The 27,145-nt window shown below is 36.3% G+C and overlaps 2 protein-coding genes across 3 annotated transcripts in view; one reads left to right on the forward strand and one right to left on the reverse strand.

Moving 5' to 3' along the window:
• The window catches only part of LOC114661128 (uncharacterized protein C7orf50 homolog), a 283,803-nt gene that overhangs the window by 86,017 nt on the left and 170,641 nt on the right, over positions 1–27,145 (forward strand). The gene's annotated exons all lie outside the window — the stretch shown is intronic.
• On the reverse strand, positions 3,521–21,800 carry LOC114661124 (uncharacterized). Its single transcript, XM_051933678.1, has 2 exons — positions 21,482–21,800; positions 3,521–4,750 (listed from the first exon to the last, which is right to left on the reverse strand). The coding sequence occupies exon 2, from the start codon at positions 4,713–4,715 to the stop codon at positions 3,576–3,578; it is 1,140 nt and encodes a 379-aa protein (XP_051789638.1). The 5' UTR covers positions 4,716–4,750; positions 21,482–21,800; the 3' UTR covers positions 3,521–3,575.

Here is a 27,145-nt window from a genome sequence, read left to right on the forward strand (position 1 = left end):
AAGATCATCACATTTAGCTTGTTCAGCAACTGGATTTAGACTAACAACTAAAGTCATGACTTGATTCTCCTATTATATTATTTTTCAGATTGGAATCCCTGAGTGATTAGGTGTTGTCTTTCCCACAGGGCAGTGCTCTCCTAATCTCTAAGTAATCACCTTCAGACATTGTATGCAATGACCAGTAAATCTTAAATGTGAGCTGAGTTCATGCTTTTGTCTTTTTGATGAGTTACTTGCTTATTTGTTTTCCATGAATTACACATACGTGCTAAATATGTCTAAATATTTCCCACTAATCTCTTGTCTTTACTAGAACATGTTAGTCAATGTGTATAAAGTAATAAATCATTTTTTAACTTAGCAAGCCAGAATTTAGACTGCGCTGTACATTTTTGTAGCCACTTGAAAACCTGGGCATAGTGCACAAGGATTATAACATTATGCTGCAGGAAATCTGGCTAATTAACCAATTGTTGAGTAGCCTTTTAATGAAGGAGGATCACGTGTACTTCTTCTTAAACAGTCTTTGTCACTGCTTATAGCCAAAACTTTATTTATATCAGTATGCAGATATGCTGGAAAGAAAGATTTCCTTTGTGTTCTAAGAAAGAGCAAAAATATGTATGTGGCAGCCAAACAAAAAGTACACAATGAAAATATCCATAAACAGCCTTATTTTGCTCCTTTTGTTTGCATCTGCCTTGCATGCTTACATTTTACGCACTTTGCTGATTAAAACATCATTTACAACACAGTTACAGATGACTAGGTATGAATCCTGGGCACAGTCACTGCCAATGCGGAAATTACCAGTAGTAGGTCAATTAACATCTCTTGAATTAACGGGGCATGAGTGAATGTGGATGTGGGCATGAGTGTATCCTGCAGTGGACTACATTTTCTATCCAGTATTATTGCCCGATGGGCTCTGACCATTGTGACCACGAGTTGCACAAAGGAGCTAATGCATAGGTAGACTGCAGCAACACCACCACCAAATCCTAACTTTTCTTCAACAGACGATGTTTAAAATATTTCCTGGCATTGTATCATACTGTCATCAGGTGACTAGGTATTCCATAGGATTGCTGTATAACATAATATCTGACAGTAAATAGTTTAAGCTACCAGGACTCAATTGTAGAAATATGGAAACATTTGTCATCTGCCCCTTTGGTTTGTAAATTACTTTGGATAAGAATGTAAGATAAATAAACTTAAATAGTTGCGTGTTATTGTGACAGTGGGTAGTTATCTAAGTAGTCTTAGTGTGCTGTAGTAAAATCAATATTACATTATACAAATAATGTAATATATTTGGAACCTATTTCTGACCCTGTACTTTATGTTGCTATGTTTATTGCGACTTCTTGAATGCTTCACTCCAGGCCCACATAGGTGGAAGGAAGAGGAAAGCCAGCCGGCTAATGTGATGCAAGTGACGTATTAGCAATCTGTCAGCAGCTAAGTATACCATATTCGGGGGAGAAGACAAGGGGGTATTGTGGAATGTTTAAAAACACGTGACAGTTCCCAGCTTTAACTGCAGAGGTAGAGTCCTGAACAGAAAGTCAATTATTCCATTCTCACTGGCAGCACAAGTATTAAAAATGGTAAAAGATGTGCTGACCTTTACCTAATGGACAGCTGCTAATTTTATAAAAAGAATTCCAGTAAGTGAAATAAAACTGATTCAGAAATCAAAAGAAAACATCAAGTAGAGTAGATATAGACATGCCAGCGAAGCATCTTTGATAGGGGGTGAAAATGCAAATACATTGAAATGATAACCTAGTAGATTCCCTCCAAAATGCTTTAATAAAGCAAGCAAAAAGTTTAATCCAGATTAAGTTATGAAATGCTATTGATTTCATTTTTATCCTGTCTGTCGAACACAATGTCACATGGTATGTTAATGAAAAACATTATCTGATGACCTTGTGCTTTACAATTAACTACCTTAGCCACTAGTGGGCTAATCTTGAACAATAAATGAATTAAAGTACTGTATTTATCTTATTATAGGTTCTTAGAGCACTTGTCTGCTTTCGAAAAAAAATAACCAAAAAAAAAAAAAAAAACCAGGTCATCAATTGCTTGGAGACTTACCTACAGAATACTACCTTAAATACCACCTTAATGAGTCCTGTGGTGCCTTACTTTCAGGCCAGCCTCTCTTGTGTTGAGGACAGTAAAAGGAGGCTGAAGAACCACTGGAAGAAGGTTGCAGAGTAGGAAATTTAAATAAAAATGGTCTACTATTGCCTAAAGTAACTTTGTGATAACTGTTTTTTTCCTATGTCTTATTCTTAACTGATTTTCTACAGTTGCCTGACTAAATGTTGACTCTTGAAGGTTTATTATTCCTGTTTATAAAATGACAGGGTTTAATTTTTTTTCTCATTGTTTTTTTTAAATATTTTTGTTTATATGTGAATATAGACTGAATTTTTTGCTTACCTTTTTTCTTATAAAATTATAATTGAAGCAGATGATTGATCTGGATATGCAAGTTAACTTTAATTCTACTATTAAATTGCCTTGGGGTTATAGAGCACTTACACAGCATAAATCCATCCGTTTTCTAAGTCACTTGTTCATATAGTAATTGCAAGGAGCCAAACCTTATCTCGACAGCACAAGTCACAAAATGGTAACTAACCCTGAAGGAGGCACCGCAGGGCAATTTGGAGTTGCCAGTTAACCTGACATATTCATCTTTAGGATGAAAACATACACAGACCCAGGAATAATGTAGCAGTACTAACTAAAGAATAGCTAAAGAGTGGGCCAGCATTTGAACCTAGTAGATTGGAGCTGTTAAGCTATACTATACAATGTTGTATGTTTTACTAAATTTTGTGGTTTATTTTTAAACTAACATTGTGAATACAGTAATTAAACAAATGTCTGTTGAGGTTATTTTATATGCTTTTACTGCTAAGTAGTTGTAGAAAACTGAGTAGTTTCTATGAAATATACTGTGGGATTATGCCCTTTTAAAAAGCAAGGCTTGGGTATTTATCCAGTAGTTTAGAATCTGTAATTGGCACACGATTAAGAGACGTACCTGCTCCAAATAAACGCTATGGTCATTGATTTGAAATTTCAGTTCAAGAAAAGAGTCCATCCTACTTGCCCACCAGAATAACTTTCAAAAATAGTCTAAGTCCTTTCCTCTAGGTGACTATTAAATCATGTGAGAATTGCACAACAATGTCTTAAAAGAAACTGCAAAAATAACCATCAATTGTAATTGAACAATGAACTGCTAGGATGAAATACAGTAATACAATCAAAATGGGCAGAAGTTCAATATACTTAAAAATGATACAGGCAATCTCTATTCATCATGTTACATATAGGTATGGCTTAAATTAAATAAAGTGATGCAAATAAAAGTAGTTTACAGTAAAAGTAATTTAATTTAAGTTTTCGATTTGGATGGTAATGAGAAAACATAACTGAAATGTCTGTACAATTCTCTTTTTATGGCTGAATTGTTTGTTTATTTGAGTAGTGTCCATAGATCAGTTTTTTAAGTTTATCCACAAGATAGCCAGACAGGTTACTTATGTTTCCAAGAAAACTTTAGTTACCCCTTCATTATCTCCTTCTTGTTCTTCAATGTTCATTGATGCTGTTTCTTCTTTTTTGTCTACAATTTCAATGGTGGGTTCCATGATGTTTCTGTGGTTATCTCTATGAGTAATCCTTCTACAAAATTCTCTCAGATGACGCCAGGATTTTGACAGCTGTTCTTGATACGGTTTGTACAGAAAAATCACTAAAACCAAACTAATGCAGCTACCTGAAAACATTACCAGTTCTGCTACACACATCAGTGCTTCCTCATGTTTTGGGTAGTCATTCCCACTGTGGAGTTTTCGGATAGCTCGGCTTATCAGAACACAATTGTAAAAAAGTCGGCAGACCAGTGTAACCAGTGCTACTGCTAGGAGTGCTGAAATAACTCTGAGCCTTGCCTTCATGGTGCTTTTATGATCTGGCCTTTTCCACATGAAACAGCAGACCGACAGAGAAATCATTAGAAGAATGTATGGAATTACAATACTAGTGACAAACTTTGTAATGTCATATTGTGCCTTTGCTTGAAGTGGGTCAAGCTGGCAAGAGATGGTCTTATTTAAATTTTGTTCAAAACCCAACAGTGCTGCTTCCAAGAGGGAGGAAAACAAAGAACACACAGCTGCAAATACAATCCAGACAAAAGCACTGTCCACTGCTATTCTCATTCGACTTACATTAGCACATCTCTCCTCAACTATTAAGAAAAATGCAATTGAGACATGTAAAAATTGAGAATTAAAATAGAATATGTTAAAGAAGAAAGACAAGATCCCACATTCCAGCATTGTTGCCTGCAAATATTTGGGCCGGTACGCTATTACAGAAAATGAAAACAGAAGGATTATCAGGTCTGTGAAGTTGAGAGCATAGAAAAGTATGTCAAGCTTTTCAAAGTTTCTTCCTCCTCTACAAATTCTGACAAATACTTTACAGATAAATGTACTGGCAATAAGGCCAGCCATAACAAACAGTGTATAACAGTATGTAGCTCGTGATGAAATGTCTAAGAAAAGAATGTCTTTCTCAATATTGTAGTTTTGATTAGTATTGTCTGAATTGTTGAAGTCACTCATATTCAATCGAATGCTTTTGATGCTCTTCCAATTTTTAAAATGTACCATCAGATCTCCAAGTGAACAGGTACGTAGCAGTTGACCTAAAAAAAAAAATAGAAGTTTGGTATTTTATTAAATCAGGAAAATGACACATATAAATGTAAATTTCTGCATCATCCACTTTCTCCTCCAAACAGTTCTCTTTTAGAATCTCATGGAACAATGTGCCATAAAAAAAACTGCTTTTATTTATTAACATTGCTTACTGAAGGTAAAGCTATAGGCTGACAGGCACAAGACAGAAGCCAACCCTGACAGACATGTCAGTTTATCTCACGGCCCACTGCCCACCTTTCACATCATAGATTGCCAATTTGGAATTCTGACAACAAACATTTTCCTGTATCACATTAATACAGACAGGTGAAGCGATTCATTGAGAGTGACAGAGTGAGTCAGTGAGGTAGGTTGAACCATTAACTCTGTGCTTTACTAACCTCCAAAGTATTAGCCACTAGGCCACTGTATTAGACCATATCATGAGAGAGTTATCTCAAATCCAGACTAGTGTTGGATCGGTACAAACATTTTGACTTCAGTATTGATGCCAGTTTTTGGACCTTAGTACATGTGCCAAAAGAGAAGCAAATAAATCCAAAACCCCTTCATCTTACTCCAACTTCCGTGGTGCGCTGTGCCATTGTGCTGCACTATGCACCTCTTCCATCATGATAGCTATGAAGTCCTGATCGCGTCAAAGCAAAATGAGGGTGGGGTCCCTGTGATGATTTGATTGCGTTGAACTAATAATTGTCCCCGTGAAGTCTCAATCATTTGTAGCTTTAGTTGGTTTAGTTTTGTGAAGTCTTCAAAACTGACTTTTTTTCATCATCTACAATAGTGGGTGGAGGAAAGTGAACATTTTCATTTGTTACCAAAATTTCAAAATAATGGTACTATAATGTTTTAATATTTGTGTGTTTTGGTACTTTTCCAGTTCTGGTATACCATGCAACCCTAGTCCAGACAAAATGTAATAACATACAGTTTTACCAGGCTATATTAGTATATACTCTTGATGCTTTGTTTCTTAGGAGGCTAACTTGGGATATGTTTAATCTGTTTTTTTTATTTTTGAAACTCTTCAATACATTTCAGTGGGCTGGCTACTATCCCAGCACTAGGCAAAAACCAATCCCAGGGTGTTGAATACACTGCAAGGTAAGCCTATGCGCACGCACACAGACACACACCCCTACTCATAATAGGCCAGTCTCACCAGTTAACAATAGTAGAAATTCAAATTTTCAGAATTCTAATGAGATGTTCACTTTATTTTGGAACTACAGCCCAATATTTGACTGAAGTAAAGGAGAGCTGAGAACAGAAGATCGAAGTCCACCTAAAATCAGGGTATTTTTTTGTATAGATCAGAGGTAGGTACTCATAAATGATCCTCATCAAATATTGAGATGCTGTCTACTACTTATAGAGTCCTCCTAATGTGTTGCTGCTTCTTACACAGATAACAGGATATTATCTAGGCTCTTAAGTATGCCTTGAGAGATTTCTATGCACATGAAATTTCCAGGGTAGAGTTCTTGATGAAATCATTTGTTGGTAAAGATACATTTACCAAATTTGTCATGTACAAGTAGTAGTGGATTACATGGCACAATGTCTGTTTTAAAAGAGTTGATCTTGTTATGCCAGTGAAACATAATCTGAGACTACAATAGCATTTACAGTTACATGTTAGTATAAATGAAAGCAAAGTACCTCAATAAACAAATACCCAATTCACAACTGAATGACAGATAGCAAATACTTTATTTGTCCCAAAGGGAAATATAGCTTTTATAGAAGCTCAAGAAATGACGAATTGGCATTAGGAAAGGTGTCCGGCTCTAAAAATCATGAAGAAAACATTGACCCCCATAGATGCAGGAAAAAAAGAAGAGGAAGAAGAAGCTCGAGATATATAAAAAAGAAAGACCCAGAGAGTTTCTGTAAAAGGCTGCTGCCTGAACATAATGATGCATTTGAGAAAAAATATAGTGATGAGCATGGGTTTTGGAAACCTTTAATTTTACTTTTTATGGTTTTTAACAAATATGCAATTTCCAGTTCTGACCCTACATTAGGCACGAATATGGAGTTTGACAAGAATCAATTCATAGTTTGATTACACAAAAAATTGAAATTCCTTGCTTGCTATTACCAATTCATTAGTTCACATATTGGGAAGAGGGAAAAAATATCAGACTCACAGTTATCCCATTTGGGGGCATTAAATTTTATAATTAGATTAGATAACTATTAATTCCATGGGGAAATTCAGATGCATATAGCAATAGAAACCTAAGAAAACAAGAATACAGACTTACAGCCAATCAATTAATCAATTGATAAATAAAAATAAATAAGTGTGTATTGTGCAGATATTTCAAAATTAACAAGTACATCAGGAGGAAGCATTAAATTGCCTGATGGCAGTGGGCAGAAAGGTACCACCTGCTTCTTCCACACTGTGGTGGAATGAGCCTGTGGCGCCTCATGGAGGGGATTTTTTATGATGGCATCCAATTTTGCCACTGTCCTCTTTTCCACATCAGCTTCCAGTGTACCCACTGTTCGCGCTGTAATGGAGCAGGCTTTCCTGATAAGTTTATTCAGGCATTGTGCTTATTTTGAGCTCAAGTTGCTTCCCCGGGAGACTGTAGCGTACAACACCACACCACACTGGCTACTATGGACTGATAGAACAAGATGTCTGTTTTCTTTTCCCTTGCACAGATGGGCCTCTTAAAGAAAATCAATGTCTACTTTAATATTAAGATCATTGTAATTAGTACTAATGTAAACTATTATTATTAAAATAAACTTTTCAGGAGAGACTACATTCTTGTCCCATACTTGGTTCGCCCAATATTTATAGAATGAAATAAAAAAATAAAGTGTAGATTCTCTGTGTCCCACCACATTCACTGGCCACGTCATAGGATTCACTATGAAACCCCAACTAAGCCTTTTTTTTCTCTAGCATGTTACATAAACATCAGCAAGTAAAAAAGTGAAATAAGTGTAAAAAGTCCTCTGTGTCTTACAATTACATGGTTGCTACAGTATTAGTTACTGCATAGCCTACATTTAATTTGAGAATAATAAAAATGTGGAAAAAAGTGTGTATATTTTACAATAAATACATAATTGAACAGGCAAATTCAAGTTCTTATTCCAGTGAAGAAAAGAAATTGTAATCACTATTTTATATATGTTTTCCTCAGTGGTAAATGACACTGTGAAACTGTAAGTACTTATTAAGAAAGTCTACAGTGTTTTTAGCTCACTAGTATGGGTGCCTGCCTTCTCCATCATTGTGTATCTTTCTTTACTTTAAAAAATATGAAGTGGCATTAATTTTCTCATATGAATGGAATTTAGAAATATTACTAGTACATGGTAACTGTTACAATACTGACATCTAGTGTTTAGTCTAATCTTGGTCTCTTGAATATTTGTCATACAGATTTTCAACACAGCAAGGTTGTTGTAGTAGTAACAAAAAAAATGTAACTTTATATAACGGTGTTAAATAAAACTGAATCACGAGTATTTTCACAATGAATTAATTTCAGATACATAAACAGGGCCAAGTCTTGATTTCCTCTAGTTTTATTAAATGAACAGTGTCTAATGGATGGGAAAAAAACCCTCATGAAATGGCTTATAATATTGTAATTTTTGTGATGGTGAACCTCTCTCTGCTTTTACTCAAGAATTTGGCATTGTGGAGAGGAAGCAGGAAAATGACCAAATATTACTATTTAATATTACACAAATCATTTTAACACCGTGTTAGTTTGTATTTATTTTCTAATAATAGTATGTTTTAGAGCAGAGAAGAAGCAATAGAGACACACATATTTGTTACATTCCCTCACAATGGAGGCTCTGTTTTGGCTCATTTTTCTTGTTAACACTGCAAAAGCAGATAGTACTTTTTTGTGCATTCCTGGTCTGAAGCAATATATTTGTTAAATGACTGATAATAATAATAATAATTCATTACATTTATACAGCACTTTTCTCAGTACTCAAAGCGCTATCCACACAGGGAGGAACCGGGAAGCGAACCCACAATCTTCCACAGTCTGATAAATATGATTCTGTAATTTTATATTTTCAGAAGTGAGCTCCTCATTTGAAATCATGCATTTGTCAGTGAAAAATTGAACCTTGGGAAGTTCTGAAGGGGTATATGCCCAGTATGTCTGTATGTAAAGCAAGCTGTTTGCACTTCTTTTCAACTTTACAGTTTTAAGTATGCTCTATTTTATTTTTGATTGCCCTAAAGTTGAAACTCTAATCTTGCTTGTAGTAGACATTATTCTATGCTTTATTGGTGGACAAGTTTATAATATTTATAAGAATGAATTTTATATTAATTTACTGCCATTTTTTATAATAATCATGTTGCAATGTGGGCGGCACGGTGGCGCAGTGGTAGCGCTGCTGCCTCGCAGTTAGGAGACCTGGGTTCGCTTCCTGGATCCTCCCTGCGTGGAGTTTGCATGTTCTCCCCGTGTCTGCGTGGGTTTCCTCCCACAGTCCAAAGACATGCAGGTTAGGTGGATTGGTGATTCTAAATTGGCCCTAGTGTGTGCTTGGTGTGTGGGTGTGTTTGTGTGTGTCCTGCGGTGGGTTGGCACCCTGCCCAGGATTGGTTCCCTGCCTTGTGCCCTGTGTTGGCTGGGATTGGCTCCAGCAGACCCCCGTGACCCTGTGTTCGGATTCAGCAGGTTGGAAAATGGATGGATGGATGTTGCAATGTTTGGTAAGTTGTTAGGACCAGCGTTTTCCCTGGGAAATTTGGAAAAGTAATAATTTTAATGACAAGGCTGACAAGTGAAGGATGAGTACAGCTTGAAACTTTAAATTTAAACTGCAATCTAGAATCTGTGTTGTTTACCTCAGTGTAAGTTTTATGCTTAATGACTAAATATTGGCTAGAACATTGTTTTTTTAAAAAAAAAAAAAAAGTGTCTGTGTAACCTGTAAAGTGAATTTCAATATATTTTTCAATGTTAATTGAAAAGGCAAATAGTAAGCAGGCACAGATTAATAACAGAAAAAAGTCCTGTTGCCTAGCAAGTGGCGAGCATAATCTGTGAACAGACTGTAGGACACCTGTGCAGAGCAAAGTATTGCTTAACAGAAGGGCCATAGTTCAAAGTTCTAGTGTACATTTCTACTTTTTATAAGGTATTTTTTGATGATATTGAGGTTTCCCAAAAAATGTAATATGTTTTGTACAAAATGTGCAAAGATGCCAAGAGTGAAAGGAAATTTTGAAAAACTGTTAAGTATTAATATTTCAAATTTTTAATATAAGTGATTTGTAATTGTTTTGTTAATGAAAAAAGGCACTCAATTATTTTTTGGATTAAACAAGTACACATAATGGATTGATGGATGCATTGTAGTTTATGCCACTGTTCTCTTTGTGGACGTCAAACAGGTCAACTACTACAACATAGATCACAGTATATACAGTAAATGGCATTAAAATCGTCATTTCTATCACAGATCACTTTCTGAGACAAATATCACAAATGTTTTAGGTTGTTTGCATATACCCTCATTGAAAATCTGATTTTATACATATAACCATATATCAAAATAATATGCTCTATATATGAGCCTTTCTAGAATCTCTAGGATGTTTACTAGGCACAGTGAGAGGGCAGAAGGGGTTGCATTTCTGTCTGCAGCCATCCTATGCACATGCCACTTAAAATGTCTGTGTTTTGTTTAATTGCTGGTTTGGTTTGGTTTCTTTCCATATCGAGTCAATTCAATCTTACCTCATTTTCCTGTTATCAACCCATCTGCAAGTTATATTTCAAACGTATGGTAACGTTTAAGAGTGAATCAACAGAAAATACTTTTGAGTAAGAGATTGCAATAAATGGATCCAGGCACAGCAACATAATTAATTTATTATTTATTTTAGTATTTTTAGCAGGCTACTATGAATACCTGAGTGAAGTTTCGTAGTTTGTTGACAGTGTCACCGCTGGCGTGAAGTGCTCTACTTTTTATATTTGAATTAACAACAGCATTCTGTGTTCAGACTAGTAAAATTGTGACATTTGCAGAATTACTAAAAGTTCAGGGAAATTAAGTTGCAACAAATGTATATGAATAGATAGTAAAATTCTAAAATCTTTTAGTGTTATTGTGGTTAAGTCAGTATTTCTTTTTTTACTTACAGATTTTAAAAGAAATGAGTCTGAGCTTTATCTGAAATTTGCAATAAACTGAATAGAAATGATTAGACTTGGTCTAAGGAGCACTAGCCTTCAGCAAACCCTCCAAAATAACTCGTCTATTGGTTACTTAAATGTAGCTTAGGAAGAAGGTTGGCAGACTATACCTCCTGTACTCTCATTTTTCATATCCATAAACAAGGGTACAGTATACACATCTTCTTTGCACATTAGAATACAAGAGCAGGACCCCCATTTTTAGATAGATACTTTATTAATCCCAAGGGGAAATTCACATACTCCAGCAGCAGCATATTGATAAAAAACAATATTAAATTAAAGAGTGATAGAAATGCAGGTATAACAGACACTAACTTTGTATAATATTAATGTTTAACCCCCCAGGGTAGAATTGAAGAGTCGCATAGTGGGGGGGAGGATACTGTTCAGTGGATGCAGTGGATTCTCCTTTTTTTTGTGATACTATCTGAAGTTAATGTTTATTTCATTACAAATAAATTCTATGTTATTTTTGGGACACACGTAGTGGATTCTAACAGAGTTAAAACACTTCACCTACTGTAAATAACAACGTCTGTTTCTTAGTGCACACTCAGGACCCTAGCCATTTTGTAAGTAACTGAGCTAAAAGAAAGTCAAGTGGCATCATTAATGCTTTGAACAGTTTTACAATTTATAATAAACTTACTCACTTGAACCTTGATACGATAATCTTTTCAATTCCTGATGTTTTTTTTAATGCTGATATTATTATTGGCATTTTTGTTTTATGCATAATGATCACCTACAAATATTTTGAATGAATTGAGGAATGCTGCCAAGTTAAAAGGTGTTTTATAAAGAGAACTTTTATCTCTTCAGAACTCCTTGATTCTGTTAGGATACAACCATGCATTTTCTGAATCTGCTTATTCAATTTAGGATCATGGTTAGCCAAACTCTGTGCCTGCATAATTAAGTACAAGTCAGGAAGCAGTCCTGCACAGCTTGCCACTCCATTAAAGGACACATTTGTGCTCACCCACACTTATTCACGCTTGCACATGAGTTTTGGAGTCTCCATTTAACTTACTTAAGATTTTTTCCCTCATCATTTGTATTATCTGGAGAAAAACCCATGTACACACTGGAAAAACATGCAGTCTCCACAGAGATCGTAACCAGCCTATTTGATTTTCTAAATGAAATCATATAAAAATGGCAAAGTTTGTTTGGAAACTTTGGAAACCTATATAATGAGCATGTTAGCATAAACTATACACAAGCAAACTTTCAGATCATTTGGTCGAAAGTGAAGCAATTGTGTTCTCTTCCAACATAGCTGTCATACTTGTGCCTAAGAACAATACTGTGAAGCTATGAAACATAGGCACAAACAGCAGTGTTTTACATGTCACAGCTGCACATCCATACGGTAGCCCTCGACAGAATGTACTGATATATAAAATTACATACTATACATATTTTACATGTGTCTGGATTACTTAAAACTCACAGTTTAGAAGCAAAATAATTGAAATGATTGTGGCATTAGTTCTTAATGGCTGCTGAACCTTAAGACTTCAATTTTTTTTTTCAGATTTAGGTGTCACTTATTGACCAGAAGGAAGCATTTTACTATAGACCAGTGTTTCCCAAACTCAATCCTGGAGACCCACTGTGGCTACGGGTTTTTGTTTCAACCAGCTTCTGTTTTTAATTGGACTCCTGGGCTAATTAAGTAAACTGTTATTTCCCAAGTTTTGTGTTTTGGGAACAATATAGAAATTAGAAAACTAAGTTTGTTAAAAAAACATTAAAATGTACCAAGCAGTTATATGGGAAGGATTTATTTTTTTCTTTTTAACAGTATTTTCATCCTGATTTTCATTCTACTTTTCAAGGTGTTCTAATTGTTTAATTAATCCATTATTTATTAATTATTCGGTCTGACACTAAAGTAGTTGCAACCTTTGATTATTTAGTGTGGTTTGCCTGCGTGTCTGCTCTGCTCGTTTTTAATTGTTTTCAATAACACAGAGAAAGGGCAAAATATAATGAAATCAACAAAAGAGAGTTAAGCATTTAAATCTATAGCAAAAATAAAAATATTTCTAAATGCCTTATAAATGTAAAAATCATTCTGCTATGCTTTTCTGAATGTCGAATAAAAGAAAAAAAAAAAACAGCTAATTAAATGAGATCAGTGGTATCAGGTATTTTTGCTGATTAGGAATGTGGTTGGAACAAAAACCTGCAGCCACACTGGGTCCCCAGGACCGAGTTTGGGAAATGCTGCTATAGACACAATTTCTTACTATTTTCAGATATTTACAATGTAACTCAAAATGATTACTGAACAGTGTGTTAAGCACCACAAATTTTACAAATGGCACATGCCAAATGTTAAATCTTTTTTATCAAATGCAGTTAAACAGATAAAGAAGCATATTATGGAAACTAGTAAAGCCAAAATTTGTTGAAATGAACACAAGCAATATAGTATGCATTCGGAGTCAATGGTGATCGGCCATATAGAAAGTGAAACAAATAAAGTAAGGACGACAGCTGATTAGTATGCATACACAACATCCTTTTACCTTCCTCCGCAGTACAAAATAGAGCATCAAGGAAGAAAACCGGATATTGTAGTTATAAAAAGAAATACGGTAAAATACTGACGTTCATTGTCCTGTATAGCACACAATATTTTGGGTTCACAACCTGGAAAAATCTATGATACTGTTGTACAACAGATGAAGATATAAGCACATGCTTCTCTTGTAACTTAGTATTTGTATTTTGGGTGTTAGGTTTATAAAAATTTTGTTTTTATCTTGTTTCAAATGAAGAAAGGGAGAAATATTTTCAGACACCTTTGTTTAGGGGAAAAAATATATATATATTTTACATTTTCAAAAATTGGCCATGAAGTTAGGTGTTTTTTTGCCTTACAGACTGGTGCTTCCAGTAAAGCCTCCAGCTCCCTAAGACCCTGTGCTAGAATATGTAAGGTCTGAAAGTGAATGTATGGATCATATTGTGAGATGTACAGTATTGAAAATAAATTATTTTCATTTTATTCAAGCCACATAGCCATTTTTATGTGTAAGGCGCATCTTACAAATGGCAAATACATGGCTCAATTTCCCCGTGGAACAAAAAAGTTCTAACTAACTACCCTACTCGGCTACAGTCATGTAGGACATCAACAGGGTGCTGTCTCGTGAATGCTAATATTTTTTTTGCTTCTGGAGACATTTTTAGGAACTGTCCATGTTGTCAAGGTAACAAATGCTACTGCCTTGAATGACAAAACATGAAAACAGAAGCATTTTGATTTACTAGTGTTATTTTGCTCTTAAAACTATTTATTGTGCATAAAACAGAACTTTTTTAATGTTTAGTTTATTAAAATTAGTGGTCTCACCAGAGGTATTTTCTTGGTAGCAAAATTTTTTCAGGTAGCAGCTGTCTTGTGTTGCTGCCACTTACACAATCAGAAGCTGATTCAAGAATGGAGTAGAACCTCTTGCCTAAATTCCACCCTCTGCATGCCTGTCTGTGCATTTGAAAGGTCCTGACGAGGAATTTGGATTTGTTTAAATACATGTCTACACTGACTTTCTAACCAAAAGAATCTTTTTATTTTATTTAGCATTCCACCTCCCAACCACACCTTTGGACTACCAGCAGCAAGGTTCCCGGTTCAGTTTCCACCCCTGACTCACCGTGTTAACCCAAAAGAGTTACTTCATCTGCAAGTGTTCATTTTGTAGAAAATTAGTCTTTTTTTTTCTTAGATTTGGGCTGAACTCTAGGAAAATGCCCATTTGGATAGAACTATATTATGAATTTATTTGTACATTTCATCTTCTAACTTGCTTGATCTATGCCAGAATCATGGCTGTGGCTGGAGCCTGTCCCAGATAGCATAGGGCACAAGGCAGGAACATACCCTGAACAGGGCGAAAGTCCATTGCAAGGTGAAGACACACACACAAACACCAAACACACTCTGGGGCCAATTTAGTGTCGCAAATTCACCTAACCTGCATGTCTTTGGACAGCGGGAGGAAACCAGAGCACTCAGAATAAACCCATGCAGGGTAGATCTGGGACATTAAGTCTGGCCTCCTAACTGCTAGGCAGTAGCACTACCACTGTGCCACCGTGCTGCCCACTTATTTGTACATGACTTTGCATAAAGGTGGTAAATAAAGAATAATATAAAGTAAACTTGTAGTACATGCAAGAAAACCAATCATATCTTGTGTGTGTTAGAGTAGATATATACAAATACATGTACAGTAAAACTTTCATTCCACAAGGCAGTTAATTTTTCTCATGGAATGGATAAAACTGTTATCATGATAGTATAGATAGGAACATTACTACAATACTAATGCCTTACAAACTAAAGTGATAATTTTACACTTCATGAGCTGTGTGAACTATAAAGAAAAAAAGATTGAAACATCAACTCTTCTGATTTCTTAAAGGGCATCAGTAATGCAGTCAGTTTGATTTACAGAAAACAGAAGGAAACAATAAGAAATTCAAATGAAATCAAAAGTTATTAGGCTTCCAGACAATAAAATAATGTAAAAAAAAAAAAAAAAAAAAAAGTGCACAACTTAATATAGGTTGAGTATCCCTAATCCAAATTCTAAAATCCAAAACTTTTTCCGCGCTGACGTGATGCCACCTATGAGTCCACTAATTATTTTCTTTCTCCTTAGTGGATGTGAACCTCATATTTTCAGATTCCAAACAGATTTCTTCTTTCTAAGCTGGAAGGGTTGGGTTATCCTCCATGAAGCACCACCAAGCTAAGATGATCAATGACCATGGCTGGGGACCCCCTTGAAGCAGTGAGCGCCATGAAGCACCACTCAATCGACTATCCGGGGACTGGGGGAGTCCTCCATGAAGCGCTGTGATATGTGCTAATGGAATGTCACTACGGTTAACGAAAACTGCTTCATTCTTGTTAAGTGCCCTAATTGCAATATAAATACAGTAAAGTGTTCAAATTACGTTAAGAAAAAAAATGGACACTACTGCAAATTGCCTTTTTATGTTGGAAAAATGTGATATGTATGTACACCCTTACCATAAGCAAGCTGAATGTAGAATCTCATCAGTCAGTTAATGGCTTCAGTCGTGTGGGCATGATGAAGTTGAAGATTGGCTGAGATATTCCTGACCTGTTGACAGTTCCCAGGTAGAGTACATAAACTGATGAAAAACCATAAAGGTTCTTCAGTATAAATATGCTAAATTGCTTCCCTGAAAAGGGAACAAACATTTGAGGATTAATATGGCTGTCACTTCAACACGCAATATAAAAGTGGCTCTGTGATATAAATTATTATAGGTGTGAGTTGTCATTTAGTTTTTATCTGCATTTCCTTACTTGATCAAGGGTGGACCTGTACATGTATACAGATTTTTTTCTCTGTTGTTTCTTAAAGTTGAAAGAAAACGTTTGTGAATTATCTGAATTTCTGCATTAATTACTCATAACAATGTGGTCTGATCTTAGGCCAAGAACCTATATAAGACAAATTCAATCTGCTAAAACTAAAAATATACAAACACAACTTCATTTTGTCTTGTAAGTACTGAATACAGAAATTAAATATTCTATGCCAAAGTTGGAAAAACTATATGAACCTCTAAGCTAATAATTTCTCCAAAGGTTAATTGGAGGTAGATGTTGCAGTCAAGGAGATGAGATCGGAGGTGCCCAGCCCTATAAAACGGGCAGAAAATCTTTAAATGTCACTGATAGTCTTCCCTAGTCAAGAAAGATTTGTTAATGCGAACCAAGAAACATCAAATTACCTTGAAATAAGAAGATGATGAAGGATTAAAATATGCATAGAACCAGAAACTGCTACAAAAGCATTTCTGAAGATCTGTTGCTACTCTTTCTAGGAGGGATGGGTTGCAATGATTACAGTAAGAATACAGTTTCCATTGCTTAAGTAGGTGAAAAAGAATCCCACTGTAACAGTAAAGGACCTGCAGAAATATTTGGAATATGCCAAAGTCTCTGTTCTTTTATCTACTCTAAGATAAACATTGAACAAAACTTCGGTTTTCATGGAAGTACATCATGGATGAAACCACTGCTCACCACAAGAAACAGTGCTTTACAGGTATAAAGTTTGCAAAAGAACCACCTTAGTGTTCCTCAATGCTTCTGGAACAGTGATCTTTAGGAAGATGACACAGAAGTTGAACACTCTGGCAGAGACACACCACATTATACTTGGATGAAAAAGACAAAGCAGAACAATACTAAAAACCCCAACTGTAAAGCATGATGGAGGAAGCATCTTGGTTTAGGACTGCTTTACTGCCTCTGGGCCTGGACAACTTGTAACAAACTTTATCAGACACTTTACTGGAGAATGCCTGGGTAGAGGACTATCACCTGCAGCTTAATAGAAGTTGGGTGATTCAGTAAGACAATGACCCATATCACAGGTGTAAATCAACCACATAATGTCTGAACAATATTAGTTTTCTGGAATGGAGTGGTTAAGTCCAACCGAGATGTTGCATTCTGAACAGAAGGAGCTGTTCACACAAGAAATAATTCCTTTTATTTATATAGCACCTTTCCCATGCTCAAGGTGCTTGAAATCTCTGTAATATCAGTGAGCCAAAAAAGCTTTGTAAAAAATGGCGTAAAATTCCTCCTAACCTTTGTGCAAGTCTGATGGTTAAGTAAAGACAACATTTGGTGGAGGTTAATGTTCCTAAAGATTTTTCTACTAAATATAAGGATTCTTTTCATACAGTATTAAAGAGTGTGAATGTTTAAGCAGTGTGTTCAGTATTGGCAAGAAGTTGTCCAGTTTGTGTGTTATTAGTTTCTGAAGATTGTGTTTGTTTATTATTGTGACTTTACAGAAGATCAGAATTAATTTTCTTATTTACTTTTACTTCACTGTGAAGCATAGGGCAGGTACAAAACGTCTCCAACATTCTTTGAGAGTGCCTTCGCAAATGCTTGCAAATACATTTTTATATATTGTTTGTGTGTATTAAAAAAAATATATATATACATACACACACTCTGTAGAATATTTTTGTCAGCTGTTTTGTGGAGACATGCATGTAAGAATTTCAATGTATTTTGAACAATTGAGAATACACCTGACTTGGCTTGCTCCTAGGTTCTTCCTTCTTTATGTGCTTCTCTCTATCAATTATTACCCAGTAGGTATCTCTTCATGCACCCCATGGCATTAATATTTACTGTATGTTGTGAAGTCAAGTGAAGTGCTTGTTTGCTGGTTGGTATGTCCTGTCCAGTGCCACTTTCATTCATTAATCATTTTTCTGACTTGTCTGATTGGTTAATGCCCATAGGACTATAAATCACTACTGACAACTTGATGCTGCATTTTAATGGGCAATTACTGTAGAAATCATAGTAATTATTAAAGGTTCATAGATGTTTTTTTAACAACTCAAATATAGACATATGTAGGAGATTATTCATATTAGGCAAGTTGTAGCCATACATCTATTCATTTTTATGCAGTCATCCAAAGCCTGTTCTTGTGCACAAAGTAGGAACCAGCCTTAGATATGGGGTGTAAGTTCATCTCGCATCACACTCGTGCACAGTGAGCCAGTTTAGAGAAGAAAACAAATCTGAATGGCTTTGAGATATGTAAGGAAAAGAAAATGTGGGTACAGTAAGTGTGCAAAATACAGACAATGCTTGTGTTGCTGTTTAAATCCACAACCACTTCACCATGCTGCCTCAGCAGGTTTTATATATGCCCTGCCCATACTCAAGCACCTTTGATTTCTGATATTCTTTTTTAATATCGTCAAATCCGTGTGTCCTGCTCTGTTACTTTGTTCTAGTGGTACTTTGTGATTTCAGTATTCATATTCTATTGTAAATTTACAGCAATCTTTCTGCATTGCTGAGGTGTGTTTTAATGTTCTACAGAATGTACAATTCTTCTCTCACAACAAGAGCCATATATCTGTGTGGTATGGTAAGCTTGTATTTCCTTGCACTGGTTTTTGTTGAACCATTTTATTATTTGAAATTTTCTTTATTTCAAATTGTACATAATAGAACATGACATGCATGCTAGTGTAACTGTGCTTTCATTTTCTAATTTAATCCAAACAATTTGTGACCGGCATCCGCAGTGATGCGGGCTCTGCATCGGTCTGTCGTGGTGAAAAAGGAGCTGAGCCGAAAGGCAAAGCTCTCAATTTAACAGTCGATCTAAGTTCCTGCCCTCGCCTATGGTCATATGCTATGGGTAGTGGTCGAAAGAACGAGATTGCGAATACAAGCAGCTGAAATGAATTTCCTCCATAGGGTGTCTGGGCTTTCCCTTAAAGATAAGGTGAGAAGCTCGGTCATCCGAGAGGAGGTCAGAGTAGAGCCACTGCTCCTCCATATCGAGAGGAGTCAGATGAGGTGGCTCGGGCATCTGATCAGGATGCCTCCTGGACGCCTCCCTGGTGAGGTGTTCTGGGCAAGTCTAACCTGGAGGAGGCCCCGGGGAAGACCCAGGACATGCTAGAGGGACTGTGTCTCTCGGCTGACCTGGGAATGCCATGGAATTCCTCCGGAAGAGCTAGTAGAAGTGGCTGGGGAGAGAGAAGTCTGGGCATCTCTGCTCAAGCTGCTGCCCCTGCGACCCGATCTCGGATAAGCGGAAGAGGATGGATGGATGGATATGTGTGACTGGCTGGAGTATTAATAACTGTACATACCACGTTTATTACATAGATACACATTATTGATGTGTGTTATTTTAAACTGCACAGCCCAATTGTCCAAGTTTTTTTTTAAATTTTCATTTTTGTAGTTTATGACATTCCACTGCCCCCTAGTGTTTTACCCAAGACCCTTAAATAAATTTACTGCAAGAGTAGAATTTCATGTATATTTTATGCTTACCAGTTTTATTTGGTGTCATTTTTAGGTAACACAAAAAAAATCTGGTTATAAACCACACTTCTGCAGTTCATGTAGAGCAATATAATTTACAAGCAAATGAAGAAACATGTGCTTCTATAAAATAGTAATCTGTTGCAGTTTGGGGTCTGGCTACAGTAAATAACTAGATTAGAAGCTTGGCTTAAGTGTCTTTTGGTTCCCTTTATAACAGTTTAAAAGAATGCACAAGTTAAAGACTTTTCCCCCTGTAACAAATTGCAAATGCATCCACAAGGCTGGGTTTCCCGGAAATTATTAATCAGCATCATGGGCATTAGTATTCAAAACATAACAGTACTTCTAATTTCTTTATCAAATATTAATTAATTTCTTTATCACCAGCCTCTGTTAATGAATCCAGTTTAGGGTTACAGGAGAGTAGTTTGTGCAAGTCAATCAGTGTGCACTGACACACACAACAGGTCAGTTTACAATGGCCAGTTAACTTAACAGACAAGGGAAGAATATTTATCAACAAAGCAATGAAAGAAAGGAATGAATGAGCAGCCTTGGGGTATAAAGTTCAACGGCTTACTCAGTATACCATACTGCCTTTCTAAAATGTAACAAAGTCAAGATATATTTAAATAACAAACTCAGGTAGGTCTACTTCCAACCTTTGCTGTTAACCCTGGTATATGCTTGAGACACAGTATTTTAGATGAAGAAGGGTGTACAGTGATCAAAAAACATTCAGCCTGTAGTGGTGTGGAGGTGGAGGAGACAGTAACCTGCCCCACCTAACCTGCTGTTGGATTCTAACGTAGGTGGTGGTTAAGTAGTTTGCAGGGTTTTTAGAAATCCTCAGCATGTACAGGTAAGGGCAGTTAAAATTTTTTTATCATGTTAGTGATAGGGTAAAATGGAGGTTAGTGATTCATGTTGGATCATATCAAGTATGCAGAGAAAAAAAAAACTTTACAAAGCCAAAAGGTGGGTGTGGCCCAAGAGATGCGTGTAGTGAATATGTGCTACCCAGCGGTTTAGGTGGATTTCTGTACTGTGGCTGTAACGTTGCAATTAAGAACACCTGGACCATAATACGCGACAAGGATATCCATTTCCATCCCAGTACCATAGATGACTACATGCACCTTTAGTATCTTCCTCACTGTTGTTATTCAGTTATACTGTTCCAATGTGTCCCTTGTGGGACAGCCCGATTTCTTTTGGTTTTAGAGAATTATTACTTCATTGGCCCTGCATTTCTGTAATCTTAATGTTGTGATCTGAAGCAAGCCAGACTGCGGCAGTGATCTAAGACTTTGGAAAGAAGCTTCCTAACAGTACAGGACTAGGGCTCCTGCCCGCGTAAAAAAATTCAAATTAGGGGTTAAGGAAGAAGAGCTGATTAACGGGTTACGGAGCAAAGATCGACGAGAGGAATCTGTACGACTGGCGGCCTGTCCTCGCGCGTCTCCCGCTTCTTTCCGTTCCTCACCATGCACGAGCATTTTCCCTGCCGTCCCAGTTGTAGGCATGCACGCGCATGCCCCTTTCCTCCTCGATTTCCTTGTGTCAGCGCGTGCCGCACTAGAGAAGAAATACACAAGTACAGTACTCACCGAATGGCTGCCATACGGCATACGGACTCGCTGTAAATGAACGCGCCTCCGCGCTGCGCTGTCGCTCTCCAGCTCGATGTGGGCGGGGTCACGCCTTTTCCTGTCTGTGGCTGTCGGGGGTAGAGAGCAGCTGAGGATGGTGCAAAGCCACTTGACAGGTCTTAATTATTGTAACAAGTTTAACGGTATGCAGAAGGCGCATTAGTGCTGAAAGAATACATCCTGTAGGCCAGTGAGTTGAAACAAAAAGCACACTGTCGCAGCGCCACTCGGCTTCTGCCCAAGTTTAACTCCTGAAGTTATGTAGGAGATTAATTTCTTTTGTGTAATGATGGACTTCCACTCCGCACTCTTCAGCCAGGGCGATTTGAACCGCCGGGCTCAAAGAACGTTGCTGTCGCTCTGTAGATGCATAGATTTTTGTTTGTGTAGATAAATGGAGGCTGGTAATTTACCACAGAATTAGATGAATAAGAAGTCGCAGTGGGTGGGATGAATGCCTCACAGCTCCAGAGTCTTGGAGCCAAATCCTAGCCTATGCATCTGTGTGGAGTTTACAATTTTTTTTTATTAGTTAAAAATAAAATTGGAAATTCATGTTAATTAGCAAACAAATTTTAGCCAAGTGTTTGCAAAATAAGAAATGGAATGTTTGACACAGAAGTTTAAATGAACATGGTGTTTAAGGATTTTAAAATGGAACAGTTAGGTGTGATTTAAGTTTAGGTGTGTCACAGTGTAGGAAAAGCTGACTGGTTTTATGAAGTCTTATGAACAGGGCTTAAAGAAATTAAAGGTGTTATTTTAAAACTCTTAAATTTATTAAGATAGAAGATGTAACTAATGACCGAAAAGCTGCAAAAATGACTCCAGTTTGCAGGGAGTGAGAAAAAAATGAATCCCAGTAATTATATAATTGTAAGCCTACTTCTAGCTCAAATCAAAAAATAAAGAAGCTCTATTCATAAATTTGTAATACTACTTAAGGTCCATGTAAACAATATTGAAATTGTTTGCTAGCCTGGATTTAGTAAAGGACCTTGCCAAACAAATTTGTTAGACTTACATGAGCAGGTAATGTGAATGTGACGGAGCTTTTAATATGGTTCCACGCCAAAGTTAACTATTGAAACTTGAGTTGCAAGGTGTGTTATGGACCGCAAAGAGTACAGATTAAAAAACAAACACTCCACTTGGAGTAATGTTGTAATTTAAGTTCCACATAGATTTGTTTTGGATGCATTACTTTTTCTGATTTTTTTCACATATGGTGAGCAAACCTTGGGAGTTTGTAGACATCCCAAATTTGGAAAAAGAACATTTATGAATGTGGTTTTAAAAATCAGACACTTGGAAAAAGTTATTAACTGCAGACAGGTATACAGCACCAAATGGGGCTGAAACATTAGTCATAAATGCAACATGAATGATTGTGACCAACATTAAACAAACTTTGAAGCAAGATTTAGGGTTTACATTGATGCAACAATCCATAATCCAGGCAATGCAGTAGTTTAAAGAAGTTTAGAAGTAGTTTAAACTGCAAATAAAATGTTGTGTTCTATTATAGAAAGTGCTCCTTATAAGGCAAAAGACATGCTCAGGCTGTACAGTGTTCTAATCAGACTGCACCTACAATAGTTGTAACATAAATAATAATAAATCGTTGCATTTATATAACGCTTTTCTCACTACTCAAAGTGCTCAGCAATTGCAGGTTAAGGGCCTCGCTCAAGGTCCCAACAGAGCAGAGTCTCTTGGCATTTACGGGATTCGAACCGGCAACCTTCCGATTGCCAGTGCAGATCCCTAGCCTTAGAGCCACCACTACACATTAATGCGTATAGAGAACAGTGAAATTCTTACTTGATTTTCAACCAACATGCAACACTACACTACTCTCCAGCATCATATATAGTGTATTAAATTGTATTAAAATACGTAATTTCAATGTTTTAAATAGAAAAACAAATAATCTAACCTGATTTACTCCTTACCACTGAGAATGTTTCAGTGTTAAGCAAAGATGAATTTGAGAGAATCTTAAAAAACACACATGAAGACCTTACTGATGGGAAATATATTTTGTCCGTTCAAGTGCAGTGTGCAGTTTCGGTCATGATGTTGCAAATCGTTATGTATATGCATATATAGATATTGAAGCACTAAAAGTTGTGCGGGATAGATCAACCATGTGTTTTCCTGGTCTAAAAGACATATCCTATACTAAAGGATTGACAAAGGGCTGAGAACCTACTGTATTTACTGTAGCCTTCAACAACAACATTTATTTATATAGCACATTTTCATACAAACAATGTAGCTCAAAGTGCTTTACATGATGAAGAAAGAGAAAAAAGACAAAATAAATAATTAAAATTAGGGAACACTAATTAGCACAGAATAAAAGTAAGGTCCGATGGCCAGGGAGGACAGAAAAAACAAAAAAAAAAAAACCCCAGACGGAGAAAAAAATAAAATCTGCAGGGATTCCAGGCCATGAGACCTCCCAGCCCCCTCTAGGCATTCTACCTAACATAAATTACCTCAATCAGTTCTCATGGAAGAATTTGATGATGACAGTCAGACTTCTGGCCTTTAATCCATCAATGTAGGGACATCACGGTGCTTTGATTAGGTGGTGGTGGTGCAGATCACCACAACAGACACCCGGAAAAAGATCAGAAGAGAAAATAGTTAGTACGGATTTTGGAGCCACCATGAATAATAATGATAATTAATTGAATATACAGAGCATCAGGATTAAACTAAGATGAAGCTATGAGAAAGCCATGTTAAAGTACAGTAATGTGTTTTCAGCAGTGTTCTAAAGTGCTCCACTGTATTAGCCTGGTGAATTCCTATTGGCAAGCTACTCCAGATTTTAGGTGTGTACCAGCAGAAAGCTGCCTCACCAAGATTCAAGTCTATGTGGAGAATCTATCCAGGTCTTCAGAATCCTGAAAATTATTGAAAAGCTGTTCAAGGAGAGCTGATTAGAGCTACATTTTTGAAGACACTTACATTTTATTAATTTTTATGTGATCCAAGGTAAGAATTGCATATTTGTGCAGTGGTTATTGTGGATAGTGGATAACTTCAGATGTCAGTACACATCTAAGAGTTCCAGTAGTCAACAGCCTAGAACAGCACTTGCTAACCATTGAGTTTTGCATGCTGTTGGGCTTCGCCAAACCTTTCCCTTCCATTTCGCAATGTGATCATGTCTCTTTTTTCCTGTACAGGAGATTGCCCTCTCATCGGCCGTCCGTTCACCCTATTGATTAGTTGTTCTATTTGTGTGACCTGTCAATCTCTTCTGCTGCGTCCTTCTTTTGCATAAAACATGCTTCCAGCATAGCATTAATGTGCTCAATATAACTTCTCCTTAACTTTCTCTACATTCATAAGTTTAGACAAATTAAATTTGAAAATTGAGTTTGCTGCTTCGGAAGCATGCAATGATATGATTACTGGTTGGTAACAGTTCAAAATGCAAGTAAGGAAGCAAAATTTACTCATAAAGCACAACATTATGTTGACCAAAGTGCTGTACATAAAGTAAATAAAATGTAAGAACAAAGACAACGTTACAAACCATATAATCAATAGCACAGACACATTAGGACATTAAACAGATGTATATAAACACATGTCTAGACAGACTTAAAAGCTGATGAAAAAAGGTGTGTTTTGAGTCCACATTTAAAAACAGTAATGGAAGGAGCAGCTGTAACATTGAGCAGCAGGCTGTTTCACAATCTCCGGTAAGCTACTATGAAGGTATGATTACCCTTAAATTTTAATCAGGATCAAGGCACATTTAACAGTATTGAGTCATCTGTGACATCCCCATGTATGTTACTTTTTCATAGAGTATTTGTTTTTGTTCACTATATGATCTGCATTGGAGGATCTATAACACATTCAAATCTCAGGGCTGTAGTTTTAGTAGTAATTCTGTTGAAATATCCTTACTTACACCTATGATGGTCTGGTGCCCTGTCCAGAACTGTTTATCTTGCATCCAGTGCTGCTGAGATGGGCTCTAGCTCCCAGCAGCCCTTCAGCTGTGATGAAAAATGTGATTTTTGATCTTTAAGACCTTTCTTTTCTCCCTAGTAGATATTACTAGTTTAATAACAAGTTTCCAACAAGTGTATTGTTATGTACTTTTGTTAAACAGCTGGACCCCAGTGTATAATATAGTTTATTGTATATATTCTCCTTGTAATCTGTTCATTGAGTTTTTGGATAGCAAAGTAAGACATGCTGTATGCGGTTTAAATTTTTTCCCCTTTTGATATTACAAATCCTTACCCTCCCCACCCAACTAAATGATATATTAGGAAGCAAAAAGCAGAAGAGAGAGAGAGAGCGCGATCTAATATTTGTAATTGCTCTTGAGGGAGTTACAGAAGCTTTGTATCCACAAAAGCTGCCATATTTTACAAAATTGTTAGGAGGTTTCATATTGAATGAACTATTTTTTATTTTCAGGTTCTAAAACATTTCTAAGCTATTGAGAAATGGAAGGTTGTGTAGACTTCTTCTGTTGATGAAGATTTAATTATGAACTTACAATGTAGCAATTTCCTTAAAGTTGTCATTGGGCAAGGCTGTTCAAATTGGGGTAATTCCAGAAAATGGTGTAAGTGGATCAGGGTGTATTCATATTGTAAAGGCATTGGTAATATGGTAAAAGAGTTCATTTGTTATCTCTGAATTGAAACAACCTTGTGTTTAAATTGTTGTATATGGTAGATTTAGTGGTCCTGTGTTACAGCAATTATTTAATGTTTTTAATCCATAATAGTTTATCTCATTGGGTTTCTTTTTGCATACATCTAAATTGCTGCATAGAATATTATTTAGGTCTTTAAAATCTGGCCTAGCTAGAATACTCGTACATCCTCCTAGTATATCCATAACCATTTTGACTCAAATGTGACCCATTGACATCCTCGCCCAGATTTCAGCAGAACGTTTAACTTTTTGGTCTTCTTGGTCTTTCCCAGGCAGTATGTGAAGCATAAAGAATTTCAAAGCAATAACTGAAAAATAACCCTACAGAATTGTGAAGAACCTGAAGTGAAATTAGAATTGGAAAAATATGCACAGGAGTAATGGATATTTTTATGGGGAAAAAATACTTGGAAGAGGATGGCAGATGTGTCATATGAAAAAGATTTGGTAGTCACAGTGAACTCATTACTCTTTACACATAGTTTGTGTGTTATAAACAATTAAAAATATATATATCTGGTTCAGATATTGGAAAGAGGGAAGGCAGGCACATAGGATTTTGGTATATGCAAAACACTTTGGGATGGTGTCCATTTGCTGTCTAAAATATGCATAGCTACATTTCTTTGTTCTTCATCTTCAGATGTCAGTAACAGAAATGCTGAGATGGCTATTAGATGTTATAATTCGTTGTGTAAAATAGCAAGCCTGTATTTTTAAAGAAGACAAAAAAATTCCTTGCAACATCCTTTGTTTCACGACCAAGCCAGGCACTTGTATATATACAATATTTATGGTGTTCTTCAGAAAAGTGCAAAACTTGAGTGTTTTCTTAACTACTGTGAATAAAGTTTGAGTCATCAGAACTGAAAAAGTGACTGAGTTATAATTCCATGTGCAAATCTTTAAGGGAGGGAA

Source organism: Erpetoichthys calabaricus, chromosome 11 (assembly GCF_900747795.2).
Source record: "Erpetoichthys calabaricus chromosome 11, fErpCal1.3, whole genome shotgun sequence".
Classification (NCBI taxonomy): Eukaryota; Metazoa; Chordata; class Cladistia; order Polypteriformes; family Polypteridae; genus Erpetoichthys; species Erpetoichthys calabaricus.

What these genes read in the sequence shown, in the direction of transcription:
- LOC114661124 (XM_051933678.1), bottom strand. Translation starts at nt 4,715, where the DNA reads ATGGTACATTTTAAAAATTGGAAGAGCATCAAAAGCATTCGATTGAAT.